The sequence below is a fragment of the Arachis ipaensis genome, chromosome B10 (assembly GCF_059453495.1).
Source record: "Arachis ipaensis isolate K30076 ecotype BB chromosome B10, ASM5945349v1, whole genome shotgun sequence".
NCBI lineage: Eukaryota > Viridiplantae > Streptophyta > Magnoliopsida > Fabales > Fabaceae > Arachis > Arachis ipaensis.
In genome coordinates, this window is record NC_142435.1 from 145,216,996 (window position 1) to 145,230,640 (window position 13,645).

A 13,645-nucleotide genomic window follows, 5' to 3' on the forward strand; every position below is an offset into this window, starting at 1 on the left:
CCCGTTCTCCCTTTCTTTCTTTCAGTCTCAGAAATCACACAAACCCAGCCACAAAACCCTAGCACTGTAAGCCTACACCACCGCCACAAGGAGGGGCATACTGCCGCCGTCCGTCGCACTTAAAGTTCCCCATCCGTCATCTAGCTTCCCTCGTGCTCCAAGTCTTTAACCCCTGTTCGCTGTCACCGATCGCGGTTGCTTCCTCGAGCTCGGCGTCCGTCGTCTTTGTCTGCTCAGCCGCGCTTCCGTCGCCGTTTGTTTGCCGTTCATGTTCGCGTTCGCGTTCGTCTGGAAGCCACGTTGCTCTGCTTCAAACTCTGCGACCAACCCGCGTGCTCCACTCAGCCGTCGAACTGCTCTCTGTTGTCCCCGCCGTGGGTTCCCTAAACCCGCCACCAGACAATACACTCACACAACAGACAACACCAATACTCTTCTGATTTCTACTACAATAAGTAATTATTTGATTTGGCAGTGGTTTGGATTTTTTCATAGACTAAATTAAAGTTACAATAGTTTTGTTCTCTTCTCTATTACATTGAAATTAAGCTTTGGATTCTCTTATTTCGTTTTAATTTTACCGCACTCAACATGTTTGATGAAATGCTTTAACCATATTTCTGATTGTTTTTATAATTTCTAGCTTTTATAATTTCTCTCAGTCAAGGTTAGTGGTCTGAACTCTGAAATTTCAAATTACTCAAATATGCAATTTCTGAAATTAGGGATTTGTGAATCTGAACTCTAAAGTTGGTGATTGATTTCTGATGTTACTGATTCTGTTATAATATGTGCTTTTGTTACTGATTTGTTACTGATTTTGAAATTGAGTTATGGATTTGTTTCTGAAATTGAGTAATGGATTTGTTACTGATTCTGTTCTATGGTCTTATGGATGATTATTGAATTTCTAGCCGTAATTTGGATTATGATTTATTGATTTTAGTTATGGATGAAAGTATTAACAAGAAGCAGTTGCTGATAATGCCTGTTTGAGTAATAATTCGTCTGCCAATCCTCCTAATTCAAATGATTCTGCTAATCCTAATCCACCTAGTTCGAATAATAGTCGGTCACAAGGTTCTTCTAATTTATGGATTTTGATGATTGATAAATCTTCATGTTGGCTTTTAATATTTAGATATTTCTTTTTACTATTTAACTTTTGAGATTGTATTTTGATAAGATCATATGGATTTGATTGATGACACTTTGTTGTTGAATGCTAATTTTTGTTGTTGAATGCCCTGTTTGTTGCTGAATGATAATTTTTGTTGCTGAATGCTGAATGCTGAATGCTGTTGGTAATGGTGTTTTTGCTGCTGAATGTCCTGATGTTTTATTTCTTTGTTTGTTGCTGAATGTTGGTGGCAGAATTTAGATATGGTCATGTTGATAATTTTTTGATTTTCCAATGTGCTCTGGCTAGCCTTTAATTTCATATCTGATTGATCGATTAATTTTCAGATTCTGCTTGAGCGTTTTTTGATCGGAAGACGCGAAGATGGTTCTTGCACAGCTCGGAGGGAGCATCTCGCGTGCTCTCCAGCAGATGAGCAATGCGACGGTGATCGATGAGAAGGTTCTGAAAGAGTGCCTCAACGAGATCACGCGAGCTCTTGTCCAGGCCGATGTTCAATTCAAGCTGGTGTGCGACATGCAGACCAACATCAAGAAGATTGTCAACCTCGAAGATCTCGCCGCTGGTCACGACAAGCGCAAAATCATCCAACAAGCTGTGTTTAAAGAACTATGTAAAATGCTGGATGCTGGGAAGCCTTCTTTCACTCCAAAAAAGGGGAAGCCAAGTGTCGTCATGTTTGTTGGTTTACAAGGATCTGGAAAAACCACAACTTGTACAAAGTATGCGTATTATCATCAGAAGAAGGGCTGGAAGCCAGCACTTGTATGTGCAGATACATTCAGAGCTGGTGCATTTGATCAATTGAAACAAAATGCCACTAAAGCTAAGATCCCTTTCTATGGAAGTTACATGGAGTCAGATCCTGTGAAAATTGCTGTGGACGGTGTAGAAAGATTCAAAAAAGAAAAGTGTGATCTCATAATCGTTGATACCAGTGGACGGCACAAACAAGAAGCTGCTCTTTTTGAAGAAATGCGTCAAGTTTCAGAAGCAACGAAACCAGATCTTGTCATATTTGTTATGGATAGCAGTATTGGTCAGGCTGCTTTTGATCAGGCTCAAGCGTTTAAGCAGAGTGTTGCAGTTGGAGCTGTAATTGTTACTAAAATGGATGGCCATGCAAAGGGTGGTGGTGCTCTTAGTGCTGTTGCGGCAACAAAGAGTCCTGTCATATTCATTGGAACGGGAGAACACATGGATGAGTTTGAAGTTTTTGATGTTAAACCTTTTGTAAGCCGACTGTTAGGCATGGGTGATTGGTCTGGGTTTATGGACAAAATTCATGAAGTCGTTCCTATGGATCAACAGCCAGAACTGCTTCAAAAGCTGTCTGAAGGAAACTTCACCTTGAGGATTATGTATGAGCAGTTCCAAAAGATACTTAAAATGGGCCCTATCAGCCAGGTGTTTTCCATGCTTCCAGGATTTAGTGCTGAATTAATGCCAAAAGGCCGTGAGAAAGAAAGCCAGGCAAAAATTAAGCGTTACATGACAATGATGGATTCAATGACAAATGAAGAGTTGGACAGTTCAAACCCAAAGATCATGAATGAATCTCGGATAATGCGAATTGCTCGGGGCGCTGGTCGTCAAGTAAGGGAAGTAATGGAGATGTTGGAAGAATACAAGCGTCTTGCAAAAATCTGGAGCAAAATGAAAGGGCTTAAATTCCCAAAGAAGGGTGACATGAGTGCCCTATCTCGAAATATGAATGCCCAACAAATGGGCAAAGTCCTCCCTTCTCAGATGCTGCAGCAAATAGGTGGCATGGGCGGGCTACAGAACTTGATGAAGCAGATGGGATCTGCAAAAGACATGATGGGAATGTTTGGTGATGGCAATTAGTTTAATGAACCTGGCCTTATGCTCTGTTTAGTGGATTTCTGAATGTGGATTGAAATTAAATTGTTGATTTTGTGTTGTTAAAACTCTTCTGCTGCTCTTTTTAATTTCTGAGGAAATGGTGACTGCTCAGATCGAAGGTCGGTGCACATTGCTAGTGCTTGTTCTTCTTTTTTTGTGCTCTGTTCAGAAGTGAGAACTAAGGGTTTAGGATTTTACTACTGTTCTTATTTTTAATTACTACTGTAAATGCTAATTTTTGAACAACTTGTCAACACCTTCCAACATTGGCTAATTTTTTTTTTTAATAAGAAATTGACACATTCATTCTTTTGCTTACCACAACAATATCATACAATTTTCCTAATTGCTATCATAGTGATGTATGTTATGCTTGATATATGAAAATAAAATAATTGATTTATTTGATGTTATTACTATCATACTTTGTGAGTTGTACGTGACACTATAAAATAAATTAAAACAGTGCCCTTTTAATTTTTTACCCTCCTGATTTTGATTATATGGTTTTCCAAAAAAATGAAACACAGAAAATATATGGAATTAAGTAGATGGATGATTTTGGACTTAACCACTCAACTTTAGTTAGTGGAACCCAAAAAAATGATATGTCATGCATAAAAATATGGTGCGTGTGTGGAAATTAGTGAATCAAGAGCATTTATTATTATTATTATTTTAAAAAGGGTTCTAAGCAGAAACAAGAAGGAAAACTATATTATGAGGTGGGGAAAAAATAAATTTATCTTGAATAAAAATAACTTGTTTATTTAATATTTATTAAATGTTGTTAAAATTAATGAATAATAAATAAAACAAATTTTTGTTTTTTTTTTTCTAACATTATCGGTCGATAAATATCCGAATATTTATTTTCTTATATTGCATCATCCACTTAACCAAAAAAATAATAAAAAAAAGAAGCTTATATCAAATTCAGAAGTATGGCAATATAATCATAAAAAATATAGTTGAGACTTGAGAGGAATAAAATGCTTTTTTTTTCCCAGCACTTGTTGTGTGAGGTATATGGTTTATGTAGTGGACTAAATGGTCAACAATATCATTAGACAGATTAGGACTCACCTTTCTTTTCCTGTCTTTTGATTGTTATCAAATTAAAGGTGTTTGTATATACACCAAGAGATCACTTATTAGTTATTATCAGTATATTTCTTTCATTTGACCAATCAATTTGTACTTGTATAATACTTGTGCTGTACTATATAATACATTATAGTTTGGTCAATAGGACATAATCAACCTAATTTCACACCTAGCTATTTGCCATTTTAATAATATTTATATATAAAAATTAATTTGATTCTATTTCCCTCATTTTCTTTTGGTCAAGTTGATCATTATTATTGTTGGCTTAGTAGTGCATGCAACTGGCAAATGGTTTATATAAGGCTAACTCATATACATGTCAACGCGCCCCTAATAATATATATTAATTTAATTTAATTTAATTTCTTTTTATTTTTTCACGGTATTCTCCAATCTGACAGGTCAAAGACTAATCTGTGGTAGATCTGAGCTCCATTTAAGAGTCTACTAATGAATTTCTGCATGCACAATGTGAAATTCGAACCCCCAACACTTACTTAAACGGACTAATGAACTAAATACTCGACTAACCCAAGTTGGTTTAATTTAATTTCTTTTAATCGGAATAAACTATACCCACCAGAAGATATATTTTTATTATTGGAAAAGAATTCAATTCAAATTAAAAATTTTAAATAGGCCTTGGTTAGTAAGTTTTTATAATCTTTAATTTTATAACTATGGTTCGAATTTTTGAGAATACTATTAAGTAAGATGATTTATCACTTGAATCAATTATGTATTGATTATATTGTTATTTTTTTAAAAAAAATTATTATGTACACACCAAAAATTAATAATTATTATGTATTTATATATATATATATTTTGTTTAATTTATTTTTAATATGTGTTGTATTTTAATATATATTATATATAAATGATTGATTTAATAACTAATTTTTAATGTACATATAGCATAATTACTTTCTTCTAGTCTATAATTAAAAATATATGATCTTACTATAGAGATATAATAATTCATATATTTTTCTTCTATACCAGTTTAAGATTTTGATAAATAATATCATGAGATAATATTAAAATTAAAATCTAGAATTTGATTAATCTTTGTTAATTAAAAAAAAAGTATGAAATAAATTAAAAAAAGAAAAAAGACTATATATACAAAATTCGTGCAAATAATAATAATAATAATAATATAGAGTCCTACTTTCTAATAATTACCACTATTTTATGTTATTGGTGGTAACTGGTAAGCATGCTTGAATTATCCATGTTTCTTGTTTTATCCTAATGGTAGCTCAACCCATACATAATCCATGTTTATTTTATTAAGAGTTGTGGTTTAACTAAAGTGGATAACTTGATGAAAAGTTCAACTCAACTTGGCAACAACAAGTCAGTATAATTTTAAAGGTTTTTGCTACGGTACGATGATAAATTCATATGTACTGATACGTTAAAAATATGGACAAATAGTAATAAACCACGTGGAATTTATTTTCCACATCAGTATTTAATTTTTTCTTTTTTAAATATATATTATATCACCACTTTTACTAATACACCCCTTTTAATTAAATAAAAATATTTTTTAATTTAATTTTATAAAAAATCTTAAACATTCTTACTTTATTTGATTAGATAAAAATATCTTTTTAAATTAATCAAATTTTAGAATTCAATTAATCCTAATTTTATAATTTCAAATAATTTAAACAACAAAACAAAAACATATTAAAAAAAAATCAAAAATCAATTGTTCTTCATCTTTTCCAATTCTCCTAATCATTCGTGTCCCTCTCTAAAACAAAACAAAACATATCAATAAAACTAAAAATCAATCGTTCTTCATCTTTTCCAATTCCCCTAATATCATTCGCCCCCTTCTGAAGCAAACAGTAAATGTCCCAAACCAAAACGGCAAAAGTCTCCGACGAAATTTTCAAACCGGACTCATTCATTTGATCAAACAGCTGCAAGGCATCATCCTCCATTGTGCTATTGGTATAACCGCGCAACATCAAGTGCCAAGAATCCATATTCCTGTTGGGCATATGATCAAACACCCTTCGTGCATCAGTCATGCTCTTGCAGTTTCCATACATTTCAATGACCTTGTTCAAATTGAGATCACTCCTGCAAGTTGATTGCAGAAAATAATTGTGTGCCTTCTTGGCATCCTCAAGGATCTTGGATTTGCCACAAAAATCAAAGAGCAAATGAAAGCAAGAAGCATCGGCTTTCACCCCTTTCTCCATCAACTCAATTGCTTCCTTAACCCTCCCCTCTTGGCACACACGTCTCAAATCAACAATTGAAGGGGCCGGCGAAGGAGGAGGAGGAGGAGAAGGAGAAGGAAGAACTACGGGAACGTGAGCTTGCCCTGGTAGAGAACCTTGTGGGTTGAACTAGTTAGGGTTTTGAAATTGGGAAGGTTGTGGATAGCCTTAATTCCTAGGGTTCTATTGGTTAGGGTTATCTTGGTTCGGATTGTTCCATTGATTTTGGTAATGGGGTGGCTAGAAGTTCTGATTTTGGTAATGAGACTTTTTATAAAATTAAATTAAAAATATATTTTTATTTTTATTTAATTAAAATGGGTGTATTAGTAAAAGTGGTGATATAATATATATTTAAAATAAACAAAATTAAATACTGATATGGAAAATAAATTTCATGTGGCTTGTTACTATTTGTCCATATTTTTAACGTATCGATACGTATGAATTTATCATCGTACCGTAGCAAACACCTAATATTTTTCCATCGTAATGAATTGTTAGTCATTGAGATATTTTACGAATAAAAAAATTAAGAGGTGAAATAGGTAAAGAAAATGAATTTATATATAGTGTGGTGCGAATGAATTCAACTCACATTTGTATTTATATCTGTTATAGTTTTCTAATGTCTAAGTGAACTAAGAGAATCGAAATGTAGTTCACTCAATGACTAGACAAATTGAGGTTGCAGCATGTAGTTTGCCTAATGTCTAAGTTAACTGAGTAAAATGTGATGCAATTCGTCTAAATATTAGACAAACGGTAGCAGAAAAAAAAATTGAATATTAGTATTAAAAGTCAGTTTAATTTTCTTTAGAAAATCATATTTTTAATTTATTCTAAAAAAATTCTGTGATATATAGACACACATATATATACAGGTGTGTGTATGTTTGTAGAAGATAAAAAAATATTAACAATTTTTTTTTTGTAGTAGGGATGTAGTAGTCATTGTTTAGATTGTTATTCGGCATAGCTTATCATCTCTTTCGTTTGTTTTGTTTTTTACTTTATTTGTCTTCTTTTTGTTAAAAAGAGTTGTCTTCCATGTGATTATTTTAATTTTTAACTATCCTTTTCTTTTAGTTTAACTATCAATTATACATAAATGAGATTTTTTTTTTATTATCCCTTTTGTGAACACTTTATTGTACCCTTACCTCTAATATGATGTTCTTAAAGTAAACTATTTATTGTTTAGATGTATTTAACAAAGAAATGAATGTAATTCGATATTATTCGGCTTATTTCCTTTTTTAGATTTATTAAGGTCATATTTTTTATATTTTTTAATGTTTTTTAGTTTTATTTTTTAAATTAAAAAGTATTTTTCTATTTTAAAAATTATTACTTTAATTTTAGTAATATGTTTTAAAATGTTGTCTAAACTTATATAGTTATCATAGGTATCGTAATAATAGTCATCATAACATGCATATATATTCTAATATGATTATGTTATGATAGTGTTGCTAAAATTAAAGATAAAAAAATATTACTTTAATTTTAGCAACATTTTTTAAAATTTCAAAGTTACATAGCTATAGTAATATAGTTATACTAAAATTACATAAATATATAATCAGTTTTTATATTTTATGTAGAAATTAAAAAAGAACAAAAGATCATTTTCAAGAGTTAGAACTTACAAAGTGAACAAAGAATGTACAGAAACTGAGGACCCAATATGAAGTGATAACAGCTAAGAGGGTTAAATGAAACTGAAGGAACTCAAGGAAGGGACACAACAACAGTTACATTTGTTGTAGTGTTTCTTAGCACTAATAAATTTGTCTGTATTATTTCCCTTTGTCTCTTCTTGTACAAAGGCCACCCTACTTTTGCTGTGGCCACTCTCGGACAAAAGTTGCCCTGTGCGAGAAGGCATTTGCAATTCACACGTGGCATGATATATTGTAATTGAAAATTTGTAGGGGTGGTAATGGGTAGGATAGGGTAGGGTTTGAACCCAATCCTAATTCTACCCGCACTCAATTTACAGGTATCCAACCCTACCTACGGATTGACAAAAATGGAGGCCACTAGATTGTTAAAAATTGTATTTATATCTTATTAAATGAGAAATATGTTTTATAAAAATAAATGAGCAAAATTTATAAATTTATAAATATGGTTCAGTGACCAAGAAGTTTTTGTACATGCTTAAGGTTCTTGGTTCAACTCCCATATGTAACATTTTTAATCATATATAACACATATTATGGAAGGTGCGGATTAGACGGGTAGGGTTGAGACTCAACCCGCACCCTATCCGCTTCGCACCCAACCCTACCAGCATCGGATCGGATTTGCAACCCTACCCGACCGAGTTGGATCGAGTTGGGTACCCGCAGATAGAGTCCATGCTGCCAGGCCTAAAAACTTGATAAATTTTTGAAGTCTGGCACACAATGCAACTCCCTCTAGTTTTAGCAAGGCTCTCAATTAGACCACTTACTTCTATTAATCAAGATATTGAGACATTACTTCTGTTAATCAAGATATTGAGACATAATACTTTATATTAAACATAAGTCTTTGTCTTTTAGTTTTTGTCTTCCATTCTTTTTTCCACTCCTTACCTTAAAATTTGGGTAGTTTAAAAGTTAAACATCATTAAAAACCTGATAAATAGAAGATAGGTTTTTAGAACTTTTTTATAAAAATAAACTGGTTAAACATGATTCGGTTATTTTAATTGATGAAAATGAAACTCATTTAATATCTCACTTTATCGACTTAACTTAAAGTTAAATCCTTAACTTTAAGGTTATGGGGTAAAAATAACCTTGAGATTATGATTTTTTTACCCCTTCTACCCAATTTGTTTTGTTGGCTCCTCAAGCTTATGATGTAGCAAAAAAGAGATCAAGGTCAGTTTCAAAATGGCCCCCCCTTTTTTTTTTTTTGAAATTTTAACTCGTTGTCATTCAAGAAAGACGAGAAGAGTTTAAGATAGTAAACATTTTCTAGAATTTGGCTTAAATTAAAATTCATAGCTATTAATAGAACTACAATATATATTCTATATTTCTTATTAACATGAGCCTATTATTTATTTATTTTTTATTTTTATCAATATAATTCCAATGTTTCTCCTCAATTCGACATTATATGCCAATAGAGGTGACAAACAAGGCAAAAATCGCCAAATCAAACTATTTAACCAACTAAAAAATACAGAACAGGCTAAACACTTAAAATCACCACGAAAAAAGACACATCTAACTCGAACCATTTGACCTGCAGATTTTGGTGAGACAAATTTGGCAAGAACAATAGACACTGTAACTATATTATATTTTCTTTAAGGATTAATGGGTAGCCCAACCCAATGTTCCAGTTTCTAAAATACCCCTAATATTGTAGCTTCCGTATTTTTAAATGTTTTTTTTTTAAATAAAAAAAAAATTGTTATTTTTCTAAACAAGATTTTTGAACTTTAATTCTTCAAATACAAAATTTTTTGGGCATTTAGACAAGTTTACCGGATTTTTTAAAATATACGTTTTTAATCTATGTCATCGTCTCCAAAAGAGTATATATATCTACAAAAAGTATATAAGAGTACATAAAAATACACCAATAATAAGCATGACTTCTTCAAGCATTTTTTTTAAGGATTCCGCTAGGGAGACAATAGACTATTGAGTTATAAAATGAACATCCTCCATACTATCTAAAATAACCATCCGAGTACTAGCGATAATAAACATCTTCCCAAAAGCTTCAACTGATGCAAAAATATAACACTAATGATTATATCTCTAATACTCCCTAAACTTCCATTGTGCACATTGTATAAATATTCAATTGGCTCCTCATACTTTTTTTTTTAATTATAAATTAAAAAAACAGATAATAAACATGGCTTGTTATCTTAATTTATAATTAAAAAAAAAATCCTTGAAGAAGCCATATTTAATTGTTTAATATCTGTGTATTTTTGTGTATTTTATATACTATTTGTAGATATATATACTCTTTTAGAAACGATGACATGAATTAAAAATGTGTATATGGCGAACTCTATAATTTTTATAGAGTTCGCTGGGATAAGACGAATTTATTAGTTTTTAAAATCTAAAAATCTTGTTTAAGAAAATAATAAATTTTTTTATTTTATTTAAAAAAAACTTTTTAAATGTGTATTATCATGTACTGGTTTGCTAGTGCTGGTTATTTTGATGCGACCTTCCCTTCGTATTTCTTCAAAGTTTAGAGGTTGAGGCTCCCTAAACCCTAGCATAGCCGCACCACCACTATCTGTGCACCAGCATCTCAGGAACTTGGTGTCAGCGACTCCGTCTATCCTAGCCTCCTAGCTACCTCACCCTGCAACTCATCATCTCCGTCTTTCGAGCGATGACCAATGATTCAGTAAGCTGTACCATGCTATCTTGTGTGCTTCGTTCCCTTTATGCACAAATTATCAAGGATCAACCATAAAAAATACACAGGAATTATTTTATCGTTAATAAAAATATTCTCAAATTTTGTTATTAATAAAAATGTTCTTAAATTATTTAAAAAGAATTGACGTATTCTACATTAATAAAAAAGAAATGATGTAACAAACAAAATTTTCTTTGGAAAGGACAAGTTGATGGAAGAGGATTGAATCTTGTTAGTTGGAAGGTACTGGTTACTCCAAAAAAATATGGAGGTTTGGGGATTAGAGATCTTTATTGTGTAAATATTGCTCTTCTTGGAAGCTAGTTTGGACTTTTTTCCAGCAGCCAAACAAGTTATGGGTCCAATTGTTGGATGTCAAATACCGATCATCTCTATATGACTGTTTTAGTTATCCTAAGAACAAGGACTCTCCCATTTGGAGGTGTTTTTGCAAGGCTTGGGAAGTGTTGAAGGATGGGTTTGCTTGGTGTATTGGAGATTTGAACCAGAATTTTTGGTTTTCTAGCTGGAGTAGAGAAGGACGGTTATCTAATGAGATGGATTATGTTCACATTTCTGATTCGAATCTCCGGATACAGAATATTTGGTCGGTTGGTAGGTGGCATTTGGATACTCTTTATTCTCCTTTATCTCAAAATTTGAAAGATAATATTCTCTCTTACAATCCAGATGAACAAGCAGGTCCGGAAGTGGGTTGGTATTGGAGTGGGTCTGCTGCCAAAGTCTATGACTCACGCAATGGTTACTTGTGGTTGTGTAAGCAGCTGTTTGGTTGGGAGGAGCGGGAGAATTGGCTTTGGCTTTGGCGTCAACTTGTTCCGGAAAAGCATAAGTTTTTAGATTGGTTGTGTCTTAAGGAGGCTCTTCCTACTGCAAGTTTTCGCTTTAGAAGAGGGATGTCGTCATCGGATAGGTGTCCAAGATGTCTTTCTAGCCAGGAATCGGTTTTACATTGTATTCGGGATTGTCCAAAAGCTCAGCTTGTCTGACATAGATTGGATATTTCTTGTCATCCTTTGGATTTGAAGAACTGGTTCTTGTATCGTAGCAGAGAGCATCCGTTCAAGTTCTTTTCGGGACTTTGGTGGATATGGCGAACAAGGAATAATGACATCTTTAATTCTCATGAAACTTGGCCTCCGGAAAAAGTGATTTGTCTGGCATTAACTTCAGAAAAGGAGCTTAGGAATATTTTTGAATTACAACGTATGTCCCTTCCCTCTACTCTAAATGGTTTTTGGAATCCCCCATCTATTGGTACTTTTAAGATTAATTGTGATGCTAGTTATTTTGGTTCGGGTGATAGTGTTGGTTTTGCTTGTGTTATTAGAGATTGTAATGGGAGCTGGCAAAGGGGGTGTTTGGGAATGATTGAGAGTAATAGTATTCTTCAAGGAGAATTGTTTGCTATTTGAAGAGGATATCTCTTAGCTTGGGATGTAGGTCAACGAGATGTTATTTGTGAGACGGATTGTGTGGAAGCATTTAATCTTGTTACTCAAGATGGTTTTGGGTTTATTGATCCACTAGTGCTCAAAATAAGAGATATCATGCATTGGAATTGGCGGGTTGACTTTCGTTTGATTATGAGAGATGCAAACACAGTGACAGATACTATGGCAAAGATGGCGATGAAGTTACAACTTTCGCATGTGGAGCTTCTTTCACCTTGGGAGGAGTTTAAGAATAGTCTTGAACGGGACTGTCCCTCTGTTTAGACAATTCCTTATTTTGTTTGTTTTGTTTTTCTTTATTTAATTTATTTCAGTCACAAAAAAAAAAACAAAATTTCTTATGAAAAAATAAGATTTTGGCATTGACAAGTAAATTGCGTTAGATTTTTTTTTAACGGAGCAAGTATCTGATTACGATTTTATATTTTTTGCATATTTTAAAGTTATTTGAGAGTATTTTTATCAATAAAAAATTTAGAAAATATTTTTGTTAGTATTAAGATAATTCTAGTTTATTGCTTTAATTCAAAAAAATATAGGGATAAAATTATTTTTAAAAAATATAATAAATTTAATCTGTAAAAGTATGTGTGAAAAATTATTATTAAATATTATTTTTTTATTTTAAACTCTTAATTAAATATAAATAAATTATTATATTTAAAAAAAATCTAAAATATAAAATTAAAAAGTTTAATAATTCTACTTGTTTCTATAGTTTTTAAGTCTTTATATTTTTTTTTTCAATTGAGGTTATACACTATTTTAAATTTTATAATTGTGTTAAAAACGTTAAAATTAACATAATATTTCTCTAAAAATATGTAATTATAGATCTAATTATATTTTTTTATTGTAGATACTTTTAATTTACGAAGTATTAACTCTAATATTTTTTACATTAACAAAAATTTAATTACAAAATTAAAAATAATATAAAAATCTAATTAAAAATATAAAAATTTAATTAAAAATTTAATAAAATAATAGAAACTAATAAAATAATTAAATCAATTAAAAAAGGTCAAAGCAAAACTAAATAAAACTTTGGTCCAAAGATTTTCAAGGGGCCACTGTCTCCTTGGCTACTATGTAGCTCTGTCCCCTGAAAATGATGAATCGCTCTGTAACTCCATGTTTCCATCGATGCTATAATTCTGGCTTCTACCCATCGTGTAGGCATTAAGTTTGATTATAATATGTTATAAAGTTTGAAAAATCAAAACAAAAACAGAACAAAGGTTTATATGGTAACAACGCTGTAATTTATATTAGTAATTTTTTTATTTATTAATCAAGGTAATCAATCAAATTACAACTCAGAGCATCTGCCCTAGTCCATGCACTAATAAAGTATGCATTAGCTAATGTTTTTTTTTTTTTTAAATCACACCCAAAAAAAAAAAAAA

The 13,645-nt window shown here is 31.7% G+C and overlaps 1 protein-coding gene across 1 annotated transcript; it reads left to right on the forward strand.

The window, feature by feature from the left end:
* LOC107623546 (signal recognition particle subunit SRP54 2) lies at nt 1-3,334 on the forward strand. The gene is made up of 2 exons (XM_088485298.1): nt 1-455; nt 1,468-3,334. Exon 2 carries the CDS (start codon nt 1,505-1,507, stop codon nt 2,987-2,989), a length of 1,485 nt encoding a protein of 494 aa, XP_088341424.1. The 5' UTR covers nt 1-455; nt 1,468-1,504; the 3' UTR covers nt 2,990-3,334.
* Nucleotides 3,335-13,645: the final 10,311 nt, after the last annotated feature.